The sequence below is a fragment of the Danio rerio genome, chromosome 7, assembly GCF_049306965.1.
Source record: "Danio rerio strain Tuebingen ecotype United States chromosome 7, GRCz12tu, whole genome shotgun sequence".
Taxonomy (NCBI): Eukaryota; Metazoa; Chordata; class Actinopteri; order Cypriniformes; family Danionidae; genus Danio; species Danio rerio.
In genome coordinates this window covers 2339103-2366468 of record NC_133182.1, presented here as the reverse complement: position 1 = coordinate 2366468, position 27366 = coordinate 2339103, and the positions used below count along the sequence as shown (strand labels likewise).

Sequence of the window (27366 nt, the reverse complement as noted above, 5' to 3'; positions counted from 1 at the left end):
GTGAGTCTGTTCTCTGTTGCATGAATGTGCATTATTATTAACACAACATGTGAAGTAATACAGACAAAATTGCTTTGTTTACAGATTGCATCAAGGTGCCGTGACACTCTGGAAAGTATCATTGAGAATTTGACTCAATGGTTTCTAATTCACTTTGACTTTAGAAAAAAAAATAAAAAGCTAGCTGACTAAATAACATACTGAAGTAAATCCAAATCAATAACCATAACCTTTACCGTGCTGTTTATTAGATACTTTATTTTAGGTCAAGTTGAAATTGCTCACGTCATTGTTTTATCACTGATATCTCACTGTAATATAAGTTCTAACTATAACATGCTGTATGTATAAATATACCTATATTATAGATAACTAATTTTCATTGAGTTTGCAGTGAAATAAATTATAAAGAGTTTGAAAAACTGAAATACTGCCACTGTGTATTTATTCAGTTTATTTTATTAAACATTTATTTAAGGGTCTACGATAGATCGTTAACAAGTTTACAATGCACAATGAAATCATTTTTACTCACAGATAGGTTTAGTGGAATTGCCCAATAAGTAGGGCTGAGCAATTAATCATAAGTCATTTTCAATTTGAGAGTTACATTAAGAAAATCATTAAATCAGAAGAGTTCTGGAACTCTAAAATCCACACGCACATAATGTAGCCATTGCTTAAAATTATCCCTTCTCAAAACTTTACTGAAGCACCTTTGTCCAATAGTATCTGGATGCAGCTTTGATGATGTAAGCTGGGACTGAATATCTCAGTGACGTCACTGTGAGGGTTAGGGGGTGGGGTTAGGTGAGGGCATTTGAAAGCATTGGATGCAGCTCAGATTTCATTTGCACATCTGCATCCAGACTCCTCCCTTTCGAAACCAATAACAGCATGAAGTCTATTGGAGCACTACGCAACGAGCTTCACACTCCTATTTTTGGCAGTGCAGTTTTCCCGTTTTTATTTTTAATAAATTTGCAAATCTTTTAAACTAATCAAATAATGAATTAAATGAATTTTGGAATAAGATTGTGACATAAAATGAGGGGAAGGTCTGTGAATACCTTGTAGATGCACTAACATCTAACATTGGACATCTAGCACCTTGAGATGCACTAACATCTAACATCTAACATTGGAATCATAAATCAATTATAGGACTGTCCTGTAATCATTTTTGACGTGTTTTTGATGCCAATCTTAGATCTCAATTTGTCATTTGCAGTTAAGCTTCTGAAATGAATTCATTTATTCTTAAATGACACTATTTTTTTGTGTCGATCAGGCACGTGCACACATGGGGCTCAACCTGAGCGCGACAACAACCCCCCCACCCCCCACCCCACCCCCCTCCGTCAATTAACTGACGTCAAGTCGATTAGCATCTTTGACCTGGTTTTTAATGTCATGCTTGATGACAAATTGATGGAGCTTCAACAAAAAAAAGAATGAGGAAAACATGCCTATCCAGTCACCTTAAGTACGGCCAAGCTCATCTCGTTCTTCCATTAATCATTAGTCAGCTGTGATAAAAAAAAACTTAAAAATCGACCACATCACAGTATATGTACTATAAATGTCTGCAACTAAATAAGGGGCACGACACAGTTTGCTTCACAAATGAGGGCCTTTTGCATCTGAAATGGGCCGGCAGAAAAACACTTACCACATTTGCATAGACGTCTCTTACAGTGCGGCTTCAGGCCCAGTTTCAGGATTGGAAACCATTCATTTTAAATCATGAATGACATTTATTTAGTAAAATGTGCTGTAAATAAAACAACAACAGCCAATCGGCAGTGAGAATTTAGGGGGTGGGGCTAAAGGAGCAGATAAATGAAGCCCTGATCACACTGTGCGATATCAGACAGGATTTGGTTGTGCGAGACAAACTTGGGAAATCCCAAAAATATTCCTATAAAGCTTTGGTAAATCTGTGATCTATGATCATTGGATTGACATGCATGAATGAATGAATGAATGAATGAACTTTCAATGAACTTATAAATTGTAATATTTTATACCTCAAGGTTCAGTGTTATTTGTGTTTTTTTTATATATTATTGTCACAACCCGGCTCAAAGGCAATGACAAGATTAAAGGGAGGACATACACCGGATGGTTTGGTACCAAAAAGTGTTTATTTAAACATTAAAGAATAATCAAGTGCTCAATTTAGGTAAGCCAAATCAAAGATTAACCAAAGCTACAAAGAAACAAACCAAAACAAACAGGAGCAAAAGGACAGCTTCCTCCAAGCAAACATTGCTTTTTTTTTTTAAATCAGGTGTTCCCAATTGCGCAGATGAATCTCTGTCCTTCCCGCTTCAGCTGATCAGTGGGTTGATCTAAGAGACTCGTCACATTATATTTGTATTTACTGCAAATAGCTTTACGATCTTAATTTATCATAATTCAACATATTATTTAGCTGCTTAATTTATTATTATAATTTTTTGTGCCTTTTTTTTTGCAAAAGAACTTTAATAAAAATGTTCTTATGTTTCAAAAACTTGGTGTGATAATAAAAAAATAAGCTTTTGTGTGATAAATGTGGTACTGAAAACAGTAACATTAATTAGGCCATCACATAGAGGGGTAAAATGAATCATCATGACAATAAGTGAATATCATATCCATATTTATGTCATATATATAGTCATATATATTTATGCTGTTGACGGTTTGGCATCATGTTCTGACTGAATAATAATAATAATAATAATAGCCTGATTTACCATAATTTAAAATTATATTATATTTATATATAATTTATTAATAATTTATTCATCATATTATATTTATTTATTATATTCATTTACAAGCACCAGTTTAACCTGCTTTAAAATATCTAATTAATACAACCAAGAAAATCTGTCACAATTCCACCTGGACGACATTTGGAGGGGTGTCAATGCACTGTACACTGTACAATAAAAATACAGGAGCTGTCACTGGGGTGGTACTTTTTCGAAAGGTGCACATTTGTACTTGAAGGGTCCATATTGGTATCTCAAAAGTATATATTACAAAATTTAAGAGGAACACTTTTGTACGTTTTAGGTACTAATATGTAACCTAGAGCAGTGGTTCTCAAAGTGGGGGTCGGGACCCCCCAAGGGGTCGCGAGACAATAAAGGGGGGGTCGCCTGGTGATTTCCAAAAATCTATTTATTTATATTAAACCACAAGAATTACCATATTTTATCAATAAACTACTGAAGAGAAAAATTGTTGTTTATAGTTAATAAATACTATATAGTTACTACAGTAGCTTATAGTTACTAGTTCTATTGGATTGCGACCCCTGGTGTAATTACATAATTTTAAAGACACACCAATGCCGTTACATGCAGCAGATTGATTTTATAACATCAGGTTAAACTTTCTGGCACATTTACAGCTCTGATTTACATTAAAAAAAGATTAAACTAAGAATAAACTTGGGTCTATTGGTGTGTGTGTGCGCGCTATTGCATGCAAGGTTTCTGTATATATAACCACCTCAGAGGATATTGGGGGTCGCGAGTCACTAGCATTGTTATTTTGGGGGTCGCAAGCTAAAAAGTTTTAAAGAGGTATTAATATGGACCTTTTAGGTACAAATGTGCACCTTTTGAAAAGGTACCACCCCAGTGACAGCTCCCGTATCTTTATTTCTGAGAGTGTAGCAATAATCAGATCATGGGAAATGAGATGAAAAAAGATTGATAAGATGAATTTCAATGACACTTCTACATGTAGCCTCTACTACATTAGCATTTTAAAAATGAGCTGTAATAAATTTCTACTACTACTACTAATAATAATAATAATAATAACTATTAGGGCCTACAATGATTATAAATATATTAAAACCTTTTAATATTATTCAGCAATTGTAACTGCGGCTCCGCTTCAGATTGGGAACTCCAATGTCAACTCACATTGTCAGGATGACACATTTTGGGGGACTCAAAAGATAACCAATCACTCTGAAGAGTAATAAAATAGGCCAATCAACGTCTATGAGTTGGCACAGCTCAGCTCCTCTCAGGTGCAGCTATGTGAGATCCCAGTCGGTGATCCCATATGCATCACTCAGCCACGGTGAGTTCCCCCTTCTTAGGCGAACCCACATCTTCCCTACTCGCTAACCAGCTTATCATATTAGTAATCCCTCTGGATAGAGATAGCCCATATGCTTTCTTTGTCACGAGGGCTGCATCCGAAATTGTCTACTACTCAGTAGGTACTTCATCTGATTTTGAACTTACAACTCGACCATTAGAAAAGTGTGTTCTATACAGTATAAATGTGAGTAGTATGAACGGAATTCATTAGTTCTCTAGCGGTCCATCGTGGGATAGTGCAGCATGCATCAGATGCGCATCTCAGATTCTTGCAGTAAGTAGTAGGCCATCCAGGTACTTCTCACATACTGTTTATCAACTTCTATGAATTCGGAAATACAATTTAGCTTGCATGCTGTTTTTACATGTGTGCTATACAGTTTGGAAGTATGTGATTTCTCAAGCAGCCCCACTCATTCCTTGGATGGCAGGTGGCCTCTGCAGTGTCCTTCCTCATCGGGACTGGCACTCTTAACCTATGTACTGTTGAATTTCTAAAATCCCTTGTCTATACCTATTCAGATAGGTAAAAGACTTTTACAGCCCCCTATAGTATCTAAATTATTACCATATTCTGGTTAGTAAGGACATTGAAAGTCGGTGCCGTTGGTGTCACTGTTCATTCACTGTGTCTCTATCGCCACAGCAGCTGAGTCTCTAAATGTGGTTTACAGGAGGCACTCTAGTCACAGGAGGCGAACATCTCTTGCCCTCCCAGTTTGCTGATGTCCGGCTCCTACAACATGAATTTGGAGAAGTGTTCTCACCCCTGCCTGGTCGTACTAATATGATTCAGCACCATTTTGAGACCGAACCAGGCATGGTCGTTTGGACTCGACTGCAACGCTTGCCTGAACACACAAAAAAGTGATCCAGGAAGAATTAAGAACAATGCTGGAGATGGGGGTAGTAGAAGAATCACACAGTGATTGGGCCAGACAGGCACGGTCCGGTTTTCGGTGGATTATCGCAAACTGAATGCCGTATCAAAACTTGATGCATATCCAATGCCGTGGTTTGATATTACACGACATTGGATTTAACAGAGGGATATTGGCAGTTTCCTTTAACTCCTACATCTCGAGAGAAAAGTGCCTTCAGAACGCCGTTTGGATTACTCTAGTTTGTGAGGCTTCCATTCTGGATGTTCAGGGTTCCGGCAATGTTTCAGAGCCTAATGGTCAAAATACTTGCCTGTCATTCAGCATATGCTGCTGCTTACTTAGACAAGATCATTGCCTACAGTAATGATTGACAGAGGCATTTGGTCTGACTTGCTCTCCTTCAGGTGCCGCTATATACTCTGCAGTTTGCCAGTTCATAGGCATTCATTGGCCTGTTTTCTTACTCTTCAGACCACAATGTCTCCCTCTGTTGGGGAATGTGGTTTACAGTCATAACCAGGACATTTTTAATCCCAATCTAATATCTAATCTAATGTAATATCCTAAAAATAGATGAACAGATGACCACTGATGCACTTCTAAGTATACAAACTTTTATATTAGACTCACAACACATTTTGCTTTTCAAATGAGCACTTTTGCATCTGAAATAGACTAATAGATCTGGGTCTATCCATATTTGCATAAATGCCCTAAAGGGTGAGACTGGCTAATTTATCTTCAGCTCTTTAAGAGGTTTGGCAGGACCAATCTCAGCCCTTCAAATCACTCTCATATAAATGAACTTGATTTATATATTACTTTATAAGGGATGTATATTGTACATGATGTATATTTGATGTTCACAACAATGCAGAAAATATATATATAAACAGGCTTGAGTGAAAACACACCAACAGCCAATCAAAATAGAGCTGATATAAGGGGGCGGGCTAAAAGATTAAAAGATAAAAACTGTGAGGACGACAGAGAAGAAGACAGAAGACTTTAATTTAGGCGAAGAGAAAGAGTAAACAAAGATTTGTGTCTTCACTACATCAAGATATAAAGACTAATTGAAAGTTAAAGTTATCAGTTAAAGTGATCTTCGTTCATCTATGGTTGTGGTCCGGCTGTTAAACGAGATGAAGTGGATGTTTGGATTTCTGCATTTATTTCTTGGTGAGTATCTCACATGCTAATTTCATCTAATATTTTCAACAAAAAAAAATTCAATAAATAAATAAGTGTTCTCTCAAAATGCACAACTATGGGGAGTGGTTAATATAACAAAGTATTTTTCAATATAAATAATAATTTAATCTAATACACAATTAAGTTTCTGTCTTCTACGATAATAGTACATCTTTTGCATTAAATCTGATCTCTCATCAATATACTATCATATTCAGCGATACGAAATTTGTCTTTACTTTAAAATTTCTAATATTGGTTGATATTTTTTGGCGTAACGATGGCGCAGTGTGTAGCACAATCGCCTCACGGCAAGAAGGTCCCTGGTTCAAGTATCGGCTTAGTTAGTTGGTGTTTCTGTGTGGAGTTTGCATGTTCTCTCCGTGTTGGTGTGGGTTTTCTCCGGGTGCTCCGGTTTCCTCCACAAGTCCAAACACAGCTTTGCTACAGCTTGATGTTGTGTGGATGTTACCACGATGACATATTTCAGAATTTTTTTTTTAGTTGCCATACCTGACGAATAAATGTCAGTATTTAATGTCAATATGATGACACGCTGGTTTAAGATGTTGGATTTTAGTCACTTTTTAATTCAACCAAATATCAACGCCATTTGACGTCGTTATTGTACATCAAAACAACGTCCTTAGATGCTGGATACACAATGAATTTTGGTTCCCTTACGTCACGACCTAAATCTAACCTAATATTAACGTCTTGTAGCATTGTGTGCCTGCTGGGCAATAACTAAATGCACTACAGAATGTTACGTTTGCACACATCCACAAATTACATGTAAATGCATCAGCTTTATACAGCGTAACACTCACTACTCTTGGGTACTTTTGAAAGGTCTACTTTTCACTCATGGTTTGAATATTATTTACAACAGATACTTTAACTCTACTTGCACTACATTTGTACATCATACTTTTACTTAAGTATGACTTTTCAGTACTCTTTCCACCACTGTTGATAGGACTATATTATGAAATAATATGTCTAATTTACAGAACCAGTCATTTTTATTAAAGGAACACTCAGCTATTCTCGTGTAAACAGGCTCATTTTATGACTCGCCTGAAGTTAAACTGGAGTTTTTCACAGAAATTGATTATCTAAGTATGGATTGTTGAATCAATAGCATAGACCATTGTGTCAGATTAGACCAGGGGTGTCCAAACTCGGTCCTGGAGGGACGGTCTCCTGCATAGTTTAGCTCTAACTTCCTTCAACACACCTCCTTGGAAGTTTCTATTACACCTAAAAAGAGTTTGATAAGCTGGTTCAGGTGTTTAATTGGGGTTGGAACTAAAATATCCAGGACACCGGCTCTCAGCACCGAGTTTGGACACCCCTGCATTAGACCATTAGCATCTCACTCGAAAAATTTCATTGAAAAGTTTTAGTTTTAGAGAGTTGTAAAACATTATTAGTGTGGTATTTTGAGTTTAAACATCTCACACATGATCTAGGGACATTAGAAACTTATTTCTAATTTAAAATTTAAATGGTCCAACTGAGTCTGGTTCTCTCAAGGTTTTTTTTCTTTACTCTCCTATTGCTCAAGTTTTTTTTTCTCTCTCTCCGCTGTCGCCTCTGGCTTGCATGGTTCAGGATCTGTAGAGCTACACATCGATGGATTTGCTCTTCAGTGTTTGGACTTTCAGTAATGACTTTAAACCACACTGAACTGAGCTAAACTGAACTGAACTTAAGCAGTAAAAACTGAACTACCCTGATCCAGTTACCATGACCATTTATGTGAAGCTGCTTTGACACAATCTACATTATAAAAGCGCTATACAAATAAAGCTGAATTGAATTGAATTGAATTATTTTGCATCTTGCAACAAGGGGCATAATAGGCCCCTTTAACATTTTTGTTGTAATACTTTACCCCTAATCCTCTGTGCGTGAGGCTTTTGTTTAATGATAATCTCTTTTACAAATAAGGTTTTAAGCAAATTATTCCTTTGCATGAGTTGATCTTCATTTTAAACATTCACACAACCACAAACTGATTTTTCTCTCTCATTGAGCAAAATTTAAAGATGCTGTAAGTTTCACACCCAGTGGTTAAACTAGGTATTGCATTCCTGGATCAAAACAAATGCAAGCGCAGGTTGCCAGATTGAGGAGCGCGTCTAAAGGCTGACCTAAGTCGTGCTCAAAATTAATGGAAATATTTTCCATCGTAAAAGCAAGTTTTGTCCTAACCAACACCTCAAATTGATATATCAGAAACGGCTTCTATTTCTCACAGGTGAAAGACAGTAAAACTGACATTGATCACCTCAGGTACAGCTCATGTGCTTTATTCAGTGTTAAATGCTAACAATGTTAGAGTTTGATTGTCATACTACGGAAAGCAGCAGCAGATAGTTAGCAAGGCAAGGCAAGGCAAACTTTATTTATAGGGCATAATTTTACACAACCGTAGTTGATCCAAAGTGCTTTACAATCAAATAAACTAGAAAATAAAACTAAAAATAACTGGTATTAAAAATACAATAAAATATATTTAAAAATAATACTAAAATAGAAATAATAAAAAATAACATGCATGCATCAGTCAAAGGCAAGAGAGTAAAAATAAGTCTTCAAGTTAGATTTAAAAGCATCCAAAGAAGGAGAGATTCTGATGTTCAGAGGGAGACTATTCCAGAGCCTTGGGGCCGCAACACTGAAAGCTCGATCACCTTTTGACTTTAGCGAGACCGAGGGACAGACAAAAGAAACTGGTCATGGGATCTTAAGAGTCTACAAGCTGTATATGGCATAATAAGCTCGCTGACATAGGCCGGGGCAGAATTGTGCAAAGCTTTATAAGTGAAAAGAAGAATTTTTAAATCAACTCTGTATTTTATAGGTAGCCAGTGGATTGAGGCGAGGAGAGCCGAGAGAGTGTTGACTGAAGTAGGCCAATGTACAAAGAGTTGCAGTAGTCTAACCGAGAGGAGATTAAAGCATGGGTTACGATTTCTAAATCTTTTTTAGAATGAAAGGGTTTAACTTTTGCCACCAATCTAAGCTGGAAAAAGCTTCTTTTTACAACCGCATTCACATGTTTGTCAAACTGCAAGAGTGGATCAAAGATAACTCCGAGATTTTTGGCGTGATTGTGCAGATTGTCATTTAGGGCTCCTAGCTGAGTTTTAATTGAATTGTTGGTAGCAGCAGGACCTAAAATTAACACTTCTGTTGGATTCTCATTTAGTTGCAGAGAGTTATTTGTCATCCAGGTCTTAATGTCGGTAAGGCATAGGAAAAGATTTTCAGCTAGTTCACCTCAGATCTGGAAAATAGAATGAACCGTCTGAAACTAAACTCCAGAACTAAACACATATGAGTGATTCAGCATCTACATTTAATAATGTTAAAGAGGTTTAATATATATTAATTAGATTATAAACCGTTCGGTGAGTGAGTGCATATTCTGTGCTTCTGAGTGGCTGTGTTTAAACTTCTGTTGTGCAAACAGCCCAATTGCTTATCATTACAAATCTTACTACGTAGTGTATATCCCGGGAGTTTGAACTCGGGTATCTCAAGAACTTCCCCCTTGGTTGAGAGCTGACAGCAGATTATAATTGCTATGTGGAGATATACCAGCCTGATCTCACGAGAAAACGTAATTATTTTACGTTTTGGCAGTTTAGTGGCTAATTCGTACGAATTCGTACGAGTTCAGTCGTAAGACAATGTACAATTTTAAAAAGGAGGCGTGGCACCTAACCCCTCCCCTAAACCCAACCGTCATTGGGGGATATGCAAATCGTACTAAAATGTACGAATTAGATCGTATGAATTTGTACAAATTAGCCACTAAATGAAAAAGTTACAAATTGCCGTGAGATTGTGTTGGATATACTGCTGGTTAAGAGCTCGACTATAGTGTTCATTTAGATTAATCAATTCACTTATGACACATGTTTTTGGACTGTGGGAAGAAACTGGAGAACCTGGGGCAAACCCACATGAGCATGGGAAGAATGTGTAAACTGCACAGAATTACAACTGGCTTGTTAAGGATTTGTACCAGTGATGTTCTTGCTTTGAGGCAACAGTGTTAACCACTGGGCCACCGTGCCGCCCTACAAAGGGAAAAGTGGAGGGCTAGTGGTGGAAGGGGGCATTCTTTAAGGCAAAGAAAACAGTTGTAAAAAGCTCTATTTATAGTGAGTTAGGAGTCATCTGATGGGTAAATCATGAAGAGGACACTAAACTATCAGTATGCGCCGTCTTTTGAATGAGATGTTAATGCAAGGTCCTGACTCTCTGTGCTCATTAACAATCTCAATGCAGTTCTGGTAAAGAGTAGGGGTGGAACCCCAGTGTCCTGGCCTAACTCCCTCCATCAGCCCTCATGGCCTCTAAATCATCCCCATCCACTGAATTGGCTCTACCACTGTCTCTCCATTCCACTGGTGTGTGGTGAGCGCGCTGGCGCCGTTGTTCTGTGGCTGTGAAGTGAATGCTGCACACTGGTCTTGGTGTGGATTGTGTAGTGCTTTCGGTGTATGGCCATTAGGGGCATCAAAATGAATTGTTTCTTTGGTGCACCGCGATGCAGACGTGGACAACTCGGTATCGGTTCAGTAATAATCATAACCGGTTATTATGTACTGACGTTATTTATCTCGTATGCGCTCTGTCGCAAGGGAAGTGAGCTGGTATTTACAACACTCCAGGCGCCAACTCCTTAAAATACAGAAACGGTGCACAATTTCACTGCGTGTGTGTGTTTTATGGAAAGTCTTTCACTGACACTTACAGCAGAAGCCCCTATTTCTCTGCGATTGAGGGATGAAAGTGAACTCAATTTCTCTCTCTCGGTGGCCCATTTCACATGCTGGCGTGAATTTCTCCCCCCTCTCTTATCCTCTCGGCTGTTACAGAGATACCTCATTGTCGCAGGACCAGACCAGATTTTATGTGGCGCGGGAAAAAAATTCAGAATAAAGCGTGGGAGCGGTCGGTAACTCTAGCGTAATTTCAGCAAGAGTGGGCAGTCTCACAATGTTGCTCCCGAGCAAACAAGCGAGCAAGCGTGTGTTTGTTTGGTGCTTTCTATGTTTGTGTATGTGTGTGAATGTGAGAATGTGTGGTGCTGTGTGTCTATATGTGTGTATGTGGGTGTGTTTATACAGACAGCTTGTTATAGTCCCCCCTAAAACAAATATAACACTGTGTATGGAAAGCATTGTCAATGCACCGTGATGCACCGAGATATCGAATTGAACCAAATCGATGGCATGATAATCGTAACCGAACTGAACCGTGAGACCAGTGTAGGTTCACACCTCTAATGACCATACACGATAAATGCGCTATATAAATACACATTAAAACTAATTTAGTTTTTCCTCAAAACAAGCAAAATAATCAGGCAATGGGGTAAGATTTTCAGATATTTGGAGTAGAAACAAGACAAGAGCTGCGTCCCAAATCGCATACTTATGCACTATTCTACGCCATTTTGTAGTATAAATAGTGTAAGTGGTGTGTTCACACTGAAAACTCTAAAAATAATAAGTGCACTTTAATTACCCGGATGATGCACTCATTCAGCCTCTAAAATGAAGTGTGTAATGATGGACACTTCACGCACTCAACGACCGAAGATTTGCTTACGTAGCGGAAGGGGCGGAGCTATCGGACGCACATGTTGGATAACTTTTATTTATTTTGGATGGTGAAAGCAAAATTCTCCTACGAGAGTGATTTTAACGCCTCCCGATGGTGAATGCGGCAATACTCACGGCAGGTATTATCTGATAATTCGGTCGTTTATTTCACTAATTTGGCAACCGTCAAACGTCATCAGGGAAACGGTTTGAATTTCCGCTTAGTAAAAACACATTAGTGTGCCATTTGGGACGACACTACATACATATACTATCCTGTTGAGTGTGTAAGTGCATAAGTACATAGTGCATGAGTGCATAGTGTGCCATTTGGGACGCAGCTAAACTCTTTTTTTTTTTTTTTTGCAGTTGTCGTAAATTTTAACGTCTCATCAATTACAAATTATCAGACCGGAGGTTTTGAATATCAGAAAATAGACTTTATTCTCCATAATAAAGCCGAGAAAGAGCAGAGCAGACCCCAGAGCATTCTGAAGTCTCTCCTGGACACCTTCTAAAGTCTCTCCTGCTCCTTCCCCTTTATTTATGTTTTTGACACACCCCTATGTGTCTCTTTTTAACTTTTGACCATTTTTGAATAGGTTTTCTAGTCTAAGGGGTCCTGCTATTCTTGGCTCTCAGCCCACTAGCTCATGTCAACAGAGATGTTACAGGTCTATGTCAGCAAAATATAGATGCAACTTATGCAAAGGAACCAAGTGTTGGCATACATTGTTATGATAGGATAACAACTTGATAATATGTTACTCATTCTAACTTCTAACACATATAGCTTTATACAAGTATTTAACATATATGATCAGTGCTTTACATATTCAGTTATTCTACACATCAGTCACTCAGCCTTCTCCTAGTGTTGCTCCTGTAGGCATACTCATCTTACACAGACATATCACTGTATTTTTAACACAGGCTGGCATGTTTGCTGCAAACACTACATACATTTTGTGAAGAGAAAATTAACTGCTTTACACTTAGAAAATACTTCATACAGAGAGAATAAAATCTTCTTCACAGTATGCTAAAAACATAAGCAGATAGGGTGTATACCCAGCTAGTGTGTTTCACATACTGATAAACTTCCGGTGACTTGTTATTGTCAGTTTTGTTTTCCATCTATACGGTTCCTTTTACAGCATTGATGTTGTAATGTGAGCAAAGTTCAATCAGTTAAACAGACTTGGGCATTCATTTAGTTGCTCAAGCGTAAAACAAGACTAAAAACCGTTTACTCGCACACGCCTGTCAGAATTTGGCAAGTTAGCGCTGAAGCTCTATTGAATATACTGGGGTAACATAAATGCTCATTTTATAAAGACTTGGCGCAGGAAATGTAATTTAATGCAGTGCTTATTGTACAATCTAAGACCCACTTTATATCGGATATCACTCAGCCTGATTTTGAAAGAAAGCAGACCTTCAACGTGCCAGTTTTGTATTGGCATGCAGTTCACAGGAAGCGGTTAACCCAGCTTACTTGCAATTCAAAGTCCTGTTAGCATGCTTTGGCATATACCGTATTTTGTAACAGTTTGTTAACTTTTGTCTGTGTATGTGCATGCATTTTTTTATTCTGTGGAATTATTCCAGATATTGAACTATTTGCTTTTTTATTTCTGCAACAGGCATCACACCAACTCACAGCAGCACAGGTTACATACCAGGTATGCATGGTTTCTTTACTCTGTACTTGACTATATTTTCAGATGAGCTTGTTCTCTAATAACACCAATGGACTGTAAATACCAAATAGTCTTCTGACGGTATCAAATGCTCTTGTTGTGTTTTATTGAATATTTGCGGTAACTTACTGCCAGTGCTGCAATTTACCACAACTGACCCGTTGCAGTTCCTAACCTGTAATGTGTTTTACAGTAGCAGCCCTCTACTGAGATTCTTCACAGTAAAATACCCTTACTTACCTTCTTTTTATGCCCTTTACTGCATTTGAGTTTTACAGTATGACAATAATAATGATCATTTTACAGTAGCACTGCAAAACCCTTGTTTTAAGTATTTACTATTGAGTGTAATCAATTCTAATCAAGTATTTGTTTTCATTAACATTTCACGTCTTAATTTGGTCTTCAGCTACAGTAGCAGTTTTTGTTTACCTTGATTACAGTAGAATGCCTAATATGCAGTAAGTTTCTGTAAACATTTTCAAATGTCCCACAATGCACTGCATATTACAGTAGTGAATTGTAACGAGTTCACTGCTGCTGCGTTGGTGTTACAGCCCCCAGGCGCGGTGGCAGCAATAACAAAAAGAATTGTGATCTGTAAAATGAATAATAATAATAATAATAATTTTTATTTATATAGCGCCTTTCCTGAGCTCAAGGACACTTTACAAGGAATGCAACAAAAAGATAAACAAACATACATGAGGTCAAATATAACAAACATGAATAACACAATCGAAAGCTAAGAGACATATGAGCAGGATAGTGGTGGATCAGATTAAGTGGTCAGTTTGGTAGATCAGATGCAAAGCATTCAGAAAATAAGTGAGTCTTAAGTAAGGATTTGAATTCAGAGATATTATTAGCAGAGCGGAGTGAGTGTGGTAGAGAGTTCCAGAGTTTGGGTGCAATAACACTAAATGATCTGCCCCCCATAGAAGAGAGGCGGTACCGAGGGACAGCAAGAAGGCCAGAGTCAGCAGACCGTAAAGAGCGAGTTGGGGTGTAGGGGACAAGCATGTTGCAGAGATAGGAGGGTGCAAGGTTATTTAAGGATCTAAATGCAAGGAGGAGAATTTTGAATTTAATCCGGTATGCAACCGGGAGCCAATGAAGATCATACAAGATTGGGGTTATGTGAGCCGAACGTTTGGTATGAGTGAGTATTCTAGCTGCAGAGTTTTGAATATACTGTAATCTGGAGATGAGGCTGGCAGGCAGGCCAATGAAAAGAGCATTACAGTAGTCGATGCGTGAGGAGACAAATGCATGGATGACAGTCTCAGCCTCCTTGCTACTGATGAAGGGACGCAGTTGTGAAATGCGACGTAAGTGAAAGAATGCAGATTTAGTGACAGATTTAATGTGTGACTGAAAAGAGAGTGTGGAGTCAAAGATTACACCTAAATTTTTTTACAGAAGTAGATGTTTTAATGTGCAAGCCAGCAATCTCACAGGAATAACTGGTGGGAATATTGCTGGTAAGTGCTGGGGTGCCAATAAAAATTATCTCAGTTTTGTCCATATTAAGTTTTAGTGAATTTGAGGTGAGCCAATCATTAATATCATTCACGCAAGCAGAGATGTTTTCAATTTGGGCGGATGCAGTTGGAGTACATACAGAGTAAAGTTGAATATCATCAGCATAAAGATGATAGTTAAGACTGTGATGTTGTAGAATCAGACCAAGTGGAATTAGGTATACTATTAAAGAATGTAACCATGAATGAAAACACTTAGACGAAAGCAAGACAGGGCCACGCGATTCTTTCTCCAGATTACGTCTATTAAATCATTTAAACTCAAACACATTTCTTACAATAAATGCATTCTCAGTCTAGCATATTTACTGTGTATTAAACACAAATAACGTGCATTTACATGAATTAGCTTCACCAATCAGATAAATAAAATCTTCCTGCTGCAAATTCACTCAAATCAGAGTAGATATCCTACTAGTTACAAGTAACAGTGCAATATTGCATTAATTTCCCTGAGATATAGTACTATCACACATTTAAATTAATCAAAAGTATTGTTTAACACTCAAAATACACTGTATGTGCTAGAAATTAGCTTGCTTAAACTGGGACATTGCATTTGAAAGTGTACAGAAACTTTAACAGACCTTATGAAATAACACTGAAGAAATAAAGCTATTAGTAGTAATAATATTATCAAAACTGTAAACAGAATAGCATATACTTATTTATAAAACTCTCATATGCTTCCTTAACACACTATTATGAATTCACTCTGCTCTAAAACAGCTCACTGGACATGTAAACACATATTGGGAGACTTTAAGCATCAACTGGAGCGATCTGTGTTGCTTTCAAGCAAAAGATAAAGTGTTTAAATTTAATTTACACTACAGACGGACTAAATGACTGGGCGCCAACAAACTCTCATGATAATAGCCCGACCTCACACCATTACCTAAAGTGTTTTCAACTTTAACCTATCCAAAAGTTCTCAGAATCTTCACTGTACAGTTTCCAACAAATATAATCGTTACACAACGTCTAAAACTTTATGCTTTGACAGTTTAAACACAGTACTGGGGTCCGTTCTTCGTACGTGGATTACTCAGTTAGCTGGATTTGGATATTGACGATTTGACACGATCCAGGATTGTTTCGTTCTTCAAAGCTGATCCGAGAGTTGTTGTCGTAGCAACAGTTCTGCTAAGTCAAACCTGATCGGGAGCAGGTTCAATTCATATAAACAGGATTAGATCGGCTCAGATCAAGCAAAGATAATACAGAAAGTATGTTCCGAATTCTGATATTTTCTTACAGTAGTAGTTATATAAACTTAGGGAAATGGTACATATTTTTAAACTATATAAATAAAGTTATAGTCATTAATAAAATAAATTAAGTTATACATTTTAATAAAACGTATGCAATCTGCACCCTCGAAATAAAAGTAGGCTACAAAGATTGCCACCTGGTGGTGCAAAGAGAAAGCTTATTGATATGAACTTTTTAGATCGCTTTAGTACAAATTGTGTATAATAGACATGCACAATATGTGACTTTTTTAAAGCAACAATACATTTATGCTGTCATAAACATGTTTTGACAGTTAATATGCCAGTGATTTGATGCTTCACAAAAGTTGCAGACGCCTTTACCAATATGAAAATGCTTTTGTAAACATCCAGTTATTCTTTACACCGATTAAAAAACGGCTACTGTGATAAAGAAAATCTTTTCTAAATGCGGAACTAAATACATTAATTTGCATTGAAATACATGATGAATACTCTTGACACATGAAAGTGTAAAGCCTGCAGCTCACAACAAATGTGGAAGGTTATTGCGTGTCATATTTAACAAACCGTTTGCTGCTAATTTGACGTAATTTTGCTCACATGGATAAATGAATATTAATCAGATGATGTCATTACGCTGCTGTGCCGTCAGCCAATCGTTGCATTGCTGATCATGATTTCGAGGATCGATAGATCTGTCCTTTACAACACACACAGCGATCTCAGATCAGTTTATCCAGACATTCTAATCTGATTCGCGAACTCGTTTGAAGAACCAAATTAGTGAGAGATCAGTTATCAAGATTAAAAGATCCGGGATCTGCCAAATAATCTTAGATCATTTAAGCGAGGTACGAAGAACGGACCCCTGACCTGTAAAATGAATGAAAACACTGAGACGAAAGCAAGACAGGACCATGCGATTCTTTCTCCAGATTACGTCTAACCGGAAACCAGGGGTTCCGTCAGTATAGGCACCCGGGAACAAATAACCGCATTAAAGGTTCCGGTCCCCCTATGCTGTCTCATTCATTATCACAATTTTTTTCCCATTGCAGGACATTGCACTAAATGACAAATAACAATTTGCTGAATTAAAAAAGATGCTATTCTTAATTTAAATGAATAAACAGTATTATCTATTTATAAAATATATATATATATATATATATATATATATATATATATATATATATATATATATATACACATTTATATCACCAAATGTGGTTGTACAAATTTGGCTGCACCACATTGGCAAAGTCTAACAGTGCAGCATGGTGATTTGTGTTCCTCTTTACCCTTTCCAGAGAATCTTGCACTCAGAGGACAGGCTGTACAGTCTTCTACATATGTTGCATGGTCTAGTTTTGCGATTGATGGTTATTCCACCAGTTGCACACACACCAAAACCGAGACGAACCCATGGTGGAGGCTGGAACTGCCAAATTCATTCAGCATTGGAAGAGTTGTGTTCATTAACAGAATCGACTGCTGTCCAGCACTAATAGACGGAGCCCAGATTCTCATCGGAGACTCCCTGGTGAACAACGGCAGCAGCAACTCCAAGTAACAAGAATGTTTACATTAAAAAAATAATTGTATGCAATTTACAATTGCATTGCTTTGTGTATTACATGTAATGCATGAAACGGTCTTTAAAAGCTAAAAGACTTGTCTAGCATTGATTTACTGCTATTTTCCTATATTACTGCTAAGTCTTTGGAGAACAACAGCAACTCCAGGGGCCTGTTTCAGTAAGGAGGTTCAAACAACTCAATTTAAACTTGAGCTCTGAGTTGATTTACGGAGAGATTAAAAACTAAGAGCTTTCAGTTTTATAATAGCAGAGTTGGATCAATCAACTTTGAGTAGAAACTCAGAGTTAAGCGCGCATACCGTGACTATAAAAAGGCATTATCAATGGAGCGCAGACATTACGAGTGACCATGGCTACATCTTAAAAATAGAGATCAGCATTTCTTTCTCCAGCTGAACTTGATGTGATCATGCAATGTTATAGCGAATATGAGCGTATATATTTAAAAAGAAGCAGCCATCAGTGAAACAGAGACAGTTAGCCTGGGAAAACAGCTGCTCAAGTTAATGCGTAATTTTACATTTAAAGTATTTCAATATTCAAGTATAATAAAATAGGTTATGTAATGAGTGACGTTTATACTTTTTTCTAAACTTTTATACACGTTTATCAGTTTTAATAGATTTAACAGTGCACTTGTGTGTCTGCCTTTTTATTAATCAAGTGATAGAGGTTGACATAACATTTAGAAGGTAAGCAGAAATAAACATTAGTGTTTAGAAAGAATAATAATCCCATTAATCTAGTAACAGTACAAGTCGAAGGTCAGTGAATTTAAGCTAATTATTTCTTAAAAAAGGACAAGCCATCCTCGTACGTGACTTTGTTCTGTGTGTGACTGAAATGTTGGCAATATCTATGTTTCCATCAAAATATATTAATAAAATTTATGTGCAAAACTCGAATAACGCATAAAAGATGTGGGAATAAAGCAGCGGGGCAAAGAGAAAAAAATTCGTCACTTTCTGATTAACTGGCGCCAAATATCAACAGTAAAAACAGAATTTACTGCGGTAGAAGAAGCTGCGTCAATTATTTCTTTACTTAATAAATGTACTTGCGCCTCAGAAGGACAATGCTGACACACAATAAATGCGTGGGGGCGTTTGAAGCCATGAGACGTGGAGACCCGCATAAAAATGATTGATAGAATCATCATGCGCGTCTCCACGTCTTATGGCTTCAAACGCCCCCATCTTCAAAATTATCATTAAAATAGGTGGGTGGAAAGGTAAGGCTAAGGCTAGAAATACCGCTTCGTCTTTAAAAAAGGTGAGGAGACCAAGAGAAGCTCTGAGTTTAGAGAATAAACCTGCTCCTGACCAGGTTAGGTTCACAGAGTAAGTGAAAACAGTAACTGACTCTTAGTTAAAGTTACCTCTCTTTCAGAAACAGGCTTGACTTACCCTGCTTTCTCCAGTCTGACAAACCTGCCATTTTAAAACGGAAAACTCAGAGTTTCTCTCATTTCAGGGTTAAAATACTCTGAGTTTTCACTTAACCTCCTTTCTGAAACAGGCCCTGTGACTATAAAAAGGCATTATCAATGGAGCGCAGATATTACGAGTGACCATGGCTACATCTTAAAAATAGAGATCAGCATTTCTTTCTCCAGCTGAACTTGATCTGCTCTTGCAATGTTATAGCGAATATGAGCGTATATATTTAAAAAGAAGCAGCCATCAGTGAAACAGAGACAGTTAGCCTGGGAAAACAGCTGCTCAAGTTAATGCGTAATTTTACATTTAAAGTATTTCAATATTTAAGTATAATAAAATAAGTACTGTAATGAGTGACATTTATACTTTTTTTCTAAACGTTTATACACGTTTATCAGTTTTAATAGATTTAACAGTGCACTTGTGTGTCTGCCTCTGTTATTGATCAAGTGATAGAGGTTGACATAACATTTAGAAGGTAAGCAGAAATAAACAATAGTGTTTAGAAAGAATAATAATCCCCATTAATCTAGTAACAGTACAAGTCGAAGTTCAGTGAATTTAAGCTAATTATTTCTTAAAAAAGCACAAGCCATCCTCGTACGTGACTTTGTTCTGTGTGTGACTGAAATGTAGGCAATATCTATGTTTCCATCAAAATATATTAATAAAATTTATGTGCAAAACTCGAATAACGCATAAAAGATGTTGGAATAAAGCAGCGAGGCAAAGAGAAAAAAATTTGTCACTTTCTGATTAACTGGCGCCAAATATCAACAGTAAAAACAGAATTTACTGCGGTAGAAGAAACTGCGTCAATTATTTCTTTACTTAATAAATGTACTTGCGCCTCAGAAGGACAATGCTGACACACAATAAATGCGTGGGGGCGTTTGAAGCCATGAGACGTGGAGACCCGCATAAAAATGATTGATAGAATCATCATGCGCGTCTCCACGTCTTATGGCTTCAAACGCCCCCATCTTCAAAATTATCATTAAAATAGGTGGGTGGAAAGGTAAGGCTAAGGCTAGAAATACCGCTTCGTCTTTAAAAAAGGTGAGGAGACCAAGAGAAACTCTGAGTTTAGAGAATAAACCTGTTCCTGACCAGGTTAGGTTCACAGAGTAAGTGAAAACAGTAACTGACTCTTAGTTAAAGTTACCTCTCTTTCAGAAACAGGCTTGACTTACCCTGCTTTCTCCAGTCTGACACACCTGCCATTTTAAAACGGAAAACTCAGAGTTTCTCTCATTTCAGGGTTAAAATACTCTGAGTTTTCACTTAACCTCCTTTCTTAAACAGGCCCTGTGACTATAAAAAGGCATTATCAATGGAGCGCAGATATTACGAGTGACCATGGCTACATCTTAAAAAAAGACATCAGCATTTCTTTCTCCAGCTGAACTTGATCTGCTCTTGCAATGTTATAGCGAATATGAGCGTATATATTTAAAAAGAAGCAGCCATCAGTGAAACAGAGACAGTTAGCCTGGGAAAACAGCTGCACAAGTTAATGCGTAATTTTACATTTAAAGTATTTCAATATTCAAGTATAATAAAATAGGTTATGTAATGAGTGACGTTTATACTTTTTTCGAAACTTTTATACACGTTTATCAGTTTTAATAGATTTAACAGTGCACTTGTGTGTTTGCCTCTGTTATTGATCAAGTGATAGAGGTTGACATATCATTTAGAAGGTAAGCAGAAATAAACAATAGTGTTTAGAAAGAATAATAATCCCATTAATCTAGTAACAGTACAAGTCGAAGTTCAGTGAATTTAAGCTAATTATTTCTTAAAAAAGAACAAGCCATTCTCGTACGTGACTTTGTTCTTTGTGTGACTGAAATGTAGGCAATATCTATGTTTCCATCCAAATATATTAATAAAATTTATGTGCAAAACTCGAATAACGCATAAAAGATGTGGGAATAAAGCAGCGAGTCAAAGAGAAAAAAATTTGTCACTTTCTGATTAACTGGCGCCAAATATCAGCAGTAAAAACAGAATTTACTGCGGTAAAAGAAGCTGCGTCAATTATTTCTTTATTTAATAAATGTACTTGCGCCTCAGAAGGACAATGCTGACACACAATAAATGCGTGGGGGCGTTTGAAGCCATGAGACGCGGTGACCCGCATAAAAACGATTGATAGAATCATCATGCGCGTCTCCACGTCTTATGGCTTCAAACGCCCCCATCTTCAAAATTATCATTAAAATAGGTGGGTGGAAAGGTAAGGCTAAGGCTAGAAATACCGCTTCGTCTTTAAAAAAGGTGAGGAGACCAAGAGAAGCTCTGAGTTTAGAGAATAAACCTGTTCCTGACCAGGTTAGGTTCACAGAGTAAGTGAAAACAGTAACTGACTCTGAGTTAAAGTTACCTCTCTTTCAGAAACAGGCTTGACTTACCCTGCTTTCTCCAGTTTGACAAACCTGCAATTTTGAAACAGAAAACCCAGAGTTTCTCTTAAAATACTCAGAGTTTTCACTTAGCCTCCTTTCTGAAGCCCCAGATGACAAGAAAATCTACAGGCCGACAATACCTTGTTGGTATGACACATAGAGGGAAATGCAAGATGACCAATCATTCTGAGGAGCTGGCCATGTGATTGAGGCCCCCTTTACACTAGTGCATTTTAGTTTGAAAACGCGTAAGTTTTGCTATGGTTACACCATCCGTCCAAACTACGCCGGAGTTTTCGAGCGCCAAAAATGAAGCGTCTTGGAAATGCTGCAGAGGCCGTTTTCATTCTGAAGCGCTGCTGCTCCGTCTCAGTGTGGATGAGGGAAAATGGAGACATCTGAAAATGGCGGCGGGGCTGCTGAGATTCACTACCTGATTGGGGCTTTTGTGTCATTGCGTATCCTCCTCTTATTCGTCAAGCCCCTATCACATGACTATAACACATGGCTTTAACGCTACCGGAAGACAGCATCAGACAGTGTCTGTTTTAGTCGCCATTGTGCAGTTATTCATTTGTCACGTTTAGTAACAACTCAACCTCGTCGTCTGTCCACAAAAATACCTCTCTTGCTTTCTTTGCCATCGCGTTCATTGTTCAACCGGCGTTTGTTGACTAACAATAACCAAATGCCGAGCGAGACGCATGCTTCCTGTTTATACTCGAACGCACATGCCCAGAGTGCACGAATGGTCACGTGATATACGTTTTTGGTGGCGTAGTGCGGACGGAGATATGTTCAGAAACGCTAGGTGAAACACTAGTGTGGACGCGGATCGTTTTTGATCTAAAACGCCGTTTTAAAACTCAAACGCACTAGTGTAAACGGGCCTCGGGTTGCAAAAATGGCCCCCTAGTTCACTGGCGTTTATTGCACAGTGGTCATGTCTGCCCCTGTCTTGCACTAGATTGCTGTCCTCATCAAGCCAGTGCCTCCAACTGAGATGCGGGTTTTACTGATCGAGGGGCTATAATACTCCAGGAGCTCCCTCAACTAATAGTGAAATTAGCCATTCAGGGCTTTGTAGGTAGTCAATAAAATTGTAAAATGTATAGGATATTTAATAGGGAGCCAATCAAGTGATGATTGAACTGGAGTAATATGATCATATTTCTGTTCTAGAAAGCACTCTAGCGGCTGCATTTTTGAACCAGCTGGAGTTTGTTATTTAGGCCAACAAGCAACAATTAGTGCATCTGCTTAGTAACGACAAATGATGCACTTAAATTGTTTAAATAGTGCTCTTGGTGTGATATTGCAGAAGTTCATGTTAACCTACAACTGTTTTATTTATTCTCTCTAGATGTGCGGAGATTTCTGGTCTTTCAGCAGGTCAGTCTGTCTCGTATTCATGTGGTGGACTGCAAGGCCGTTATGTGATTGTGTTTGTTCCTGGAGACTTCAAGAATCTGACTGTGTGTGAACTGATGGTCTATTCCACAGGTGCTTCTGACACTTATAGACACTGCACACTACTGCACCCCACATCACATTAATAAAATAATTAATCATATTTAGTGGTTCTCAAGTAGGGCTTGGCGATTTGGGAAAAATATCTAAATGCGGATAATTGCCTCACAGGATTTAACTGTGTGTGTGTGTGTGTGTGTGTATATATATATATATATATATATATATATATATATATATATATATATATATATATATATATATATATATATATATATATATATATGCGTTTCCTGGTCTGATGCATTTGCGTGCGTATAAATGGAAGTCTATGGGAGCAAAAGCCCAGTGTGACCGCAGCTTTAGACAGCATTTTTAGCAAACAAAAATGCTTATTTTTAAAAACACTGTGATAGGATAAATGTGAAAATGCTGTTTTCATGTGGCAGTGTGTATCTGCAAAAACTGAGGCTTTAGAAAATGTCCGCTGTCGAGACATTTTAGTCATGTTCAGCAGTCGTGTGATGGACGACATTGTAAAGCAGATGTTTAGGGTGTTGACAGCTTCATTACAGATGAACATCAGTTTGAAGATCCCACATAGCAAATTTTCTCTGGCCCAGCTCTGGCCCACACAATCAGGTTTTGCTTGGCCCACATGCCGCAGTGAATTACGGTACATGACTGGACCAAATCTGGCTTCCAGACAAGGGCCAAACACAGACCATATCTGGGCCAAGTCTCAGCCAAGTTAATAACTCATAACTGGGCCTGAACTGGGCCAGATAGGTCGATGTGTCACGATTGCAATGAAATTGATAAACCCATGAAGCGTTGCGCTTTAGGCACACTATGGGCCTTGTTTTTTCTCAGTGACCTGATTGTTAGAATTGATTTATTTAATCAAAAATTATTTTAATGTGTTTTAAATGTGGGTCAAGACTGGCCAAACTCACGTGGCCCACAATCAATTTTTTAAATCTGGGCCAAATACTATGTTTCACATCTGGCCCAAATCTTGTGTGCCGCATTATAGACGGTGCCACCTCTGCCAAAACCGGGCCATGTTTGGCCCACATGCTGTATGCCAGTGCCGGATGAATGCCTGCTGTCCCAGCTTAATGCCAAATCTGGGCCAGAATTCTTTGCTACTAGTGATGCTCCATATTACCTCTCTTCACAGCACAGGGAAAGTTTACTGCGAGCTGTTGCTTTCTTGACATTTTACTGCCACATTTAATAGAGACAGAAAGTAAATAAACAGCAGGTGAATATGAGCAGGTGAAAGCAATACATCTGTGCACATATGCAGTACATTAACTAAATTGTTAGTGGCCGCTTTAGTGAAAAGGATTGAAACAGTAGTGTGGACATGAAGCACTTTTAGGGTGCTTTCATGGCTGCCTTATTTAGTTCGGTTGAATTGCACTGGAGTTTGTTTTCTTTCTTGGTGCGGTTCGATTGGGCAGATGGGAATGTAGCAATTGCACTCAAGTGCGCACCAAAAGCGGACCAAAAATAGAGCACCGTGAGCTCCTTGAAGAAGTGGTCTCGGTACGCTTTTAAAGTAACCCTGGAGCGGTTCGTTTGTGGTCAGAATATGATCAGAATTAAAACAGACCCAACCCCAAAAGGTACTGCACCTTTTTGGACTAATCCAGCTGCCGTAGGCCGATGCGCTGTGCATTATGGGATGTGGAGGAAAAATATTTGTTACTCCTCTCAAGATTAAACAAAGGCTCAAGTCATTCTTGATTTTAACTGACATTTATTCGGACGCGAGTCTGTAGTGTCTTGAACATCCTTGCACTCCTTTATGTCCCAATAATGCCGTCAGAACTACGAAAAGAAATACATAAACTTAAATTAACCCTTAAAAGGTGATGTTGCACGTAATGAACAAAATAAATGCAACCAATAGATAACGTGCAAATTCAACATGTATGGAAATATACTTAATTGGCTAATTATACATTAACATACGGACACATATTCATACATGTTCACATACATTAACACTATACGACATTCTCGAAATGTATAGTTTGACTATTCTGATGTATATAAACTATATAGTATGATGAGCAGAGATACAATCAGACAACGCAGTCATCCCTCAATATTCAAAGTGACATTTGTTTACTTGTTGGAGTTTCATTGGCATTTTCCCACACATGAATTCTGACCAATCGAAAAGCATATAAGGAAATACGTTCAATAACATCTGGTCAATGAGGGATGTGGGTTTTGTCACATGACTGCATTTTGGTTTTTTTCAACTGTATGTAGCTCCGCCCTTTTCTGAAAAGAGCACAATCTCACTTGAATTTAAAGCGACAGTCACCAATACGCCACAACTAGGATCAAAGCCTAAAGGGGTCGGTTTCAGAGAGTCATAAGTCATTATTTGTGAGCAATTTTGAGCTGAAACTTGACTACACACTCTAGAGCAGGGGTGGTCAATCCTGTTCCTGGAGATCTACCTTCCTGCAGATTTCAGTTGCAACCCTTATCAAACACACCTGTCTGTAATTATCAAGTGGATTTCAGGTCCTAATTAATTGGTTCAGGTGGGTTTGATCAGGGTAGGAGCTAAACTTTTTTACAATTGGTTCGGACCAAAGCCATCAGAGGACCCAAGAAAATGTTACAATATATCATTTGTTGTGATTGGTCCGGACCATATGAACCAAACTAAAGATGTGAAAGCACCCTTTGGTACTGATTTATCTGGATTAGTGTAAATGTAGCCTTACATCAGCAAAAACACTTCCCATTCACTTTGAAAAAAAAATTGGGGGGGGAAATTCTCAACATTTTAAGCGCCAATGGAAGCGTCAATCAATCAGATGGCTTTATGCAAATACTCCAACTCAGCCGATTGAGGACTAATTTCATTGGCTGATGCTGCTAAGATGCACAGTAAAACATAGGGCCTATATAGGCCTAAAAAAGAAACAAACACTAATAGAGGGACTGTAAAAGCGTAAAATTATTTTCAGACGTGCTTCTGATGTGTTTTGACGTGCAGCTTCTTCATCTTCTAGGTAACGTTCAGTTAAATGGATATGCTGTTCAGTCATCTATATATGAATACTGGCACGCCCAAAGCGGGAATGATGGAATAAAATTCGCACCAGGCCAGAATTCATTTTGCACCCATACAAAGACAAACACGAACCCGTGGTGGATTCTGGATCTGCTGGACACTTACTACGTGGATTTTGTTACCATCACAAACAGAGCCGACTGCTGCGCCGAGAGAATCAACGGAGCCGAGATTCACATCGGAAACTCAACAGAAAACAACACCTACAACAATCCCATGTGAGAAAATATCTACTTTAAAGATAGCCAGCCTCTAATGGTAAACACTGATTCTTTTTATTTGTTATCAGGCTTGATAAAGACAAAAAAACACTTTGATTGACATTCTCCCTTTTTACGCATCATCAGAGGGGGAAAGTCCCGCCCACTAGTGGCCATCTCTCCATCTCATTAGCATAAACAGCAGCCCTGAGTGAGAAGCAGCCGTCTGTCCATTAGCCATTAGAGTGTTTGAGCTGCTGGACATAATGTCAGCATAGACTAAGAGGATTATAGATGTGGAGTTTTAGATGAAGCACAAATGAACAGGAGTCTCCATAGACTGACAGGAGCACAAAGCACACATGCACACCTGACCAGCACTGACAACACACACACACTGCTGTTTTATATCTGCCGCTATGCTGATGCACAGCTGTATGTAGCTCCGCCCTCTTTTAAAAAGAGCACAATCTCATTTAAATTTAAAGCGACAGCCTTACGCCTGTTTCACACCGCAAGCGTCAGCAGTGCGTGAGCAGAGCGTGCGCAGCGCGTATGTCGAGCAGTAGCAGCACGCAGGCGTTTGCCTTTTACACCAGCTGCGTCTGCAGCGCGCAGCTCTTCGGCAGCTGCTGCAGAGATCAACCTATCTGTCTATTCTATCTAGTTACCCATGTCTCTCTATATACAAATACACTTTTTAAACTTTTCATCTGCACCAAGGCCCCTCCTATGCTGTTTCTTTAACCTGCAAATGTTTATTTTACAAATTATATAGATCAAATAGTGCTGTATGCTTCTCAAGCTAACTTATATGAGAAGTGTC

At 38.2% G+C, this 27366-nt stretch overlaps 2 protein-coding genes across 4 annotated transcripts in view; both read left to right on the top strand.

The window, feature by feature from the left end:
- LOC137490250 (uncharacterized) overlaps window positions 1–428 on the top strand; it is a 31391-nt gene extending 30963 nt beyond the window's left edge. The window contains exon 12 of the mRNA XM_073907883.1: window positions 85–428. Coding sequence (XP_073763984.1) covers window positions 85–104 — 20 coding nt within the window. The 3' untranslated portion in view covers window positions 105–428. The remainder of the gene's footprint in view (window positions 1–84) is intronic.
- A 5570-nt stretch (window positions 429–5998) lies between these two features.
- LOC100334521 (uncharacterized) overlaps window positions 5999–27366 on the top strand; it is a 33693-nt gene continuing 12325 nt past the window's right edge. For 2 of the 3 annotated variants that reach the window (XM_073907889.1, XM_073907888.1), the window contains exons 1-5: window positions 5999–6184; window positions 13473–13511; window positions 17622–17880; window positions 23125–23264; window positions 26279–26558. In XM_073907889.1, coding sequence (XP_073763990.1) covers window positions 6121–6184; window positions 13473–13511; window positions 17622–17880; window positions 23125–23264; window positions 26279–26558 — 782 coding nt within the window. In that variant the 5' untranslated portion in view covers window positions 5999–6120. Of the gene's footprint in view, window positions 6185–13472; window positions 13512–14641; window positions 14861–17621; window positions 17881–23124; window positions 23265–26278; window positions 26559–27366 lie in introns of those variants that run through there. The other variant, XM_021471848.3, reaches the window with a different exon arrangement.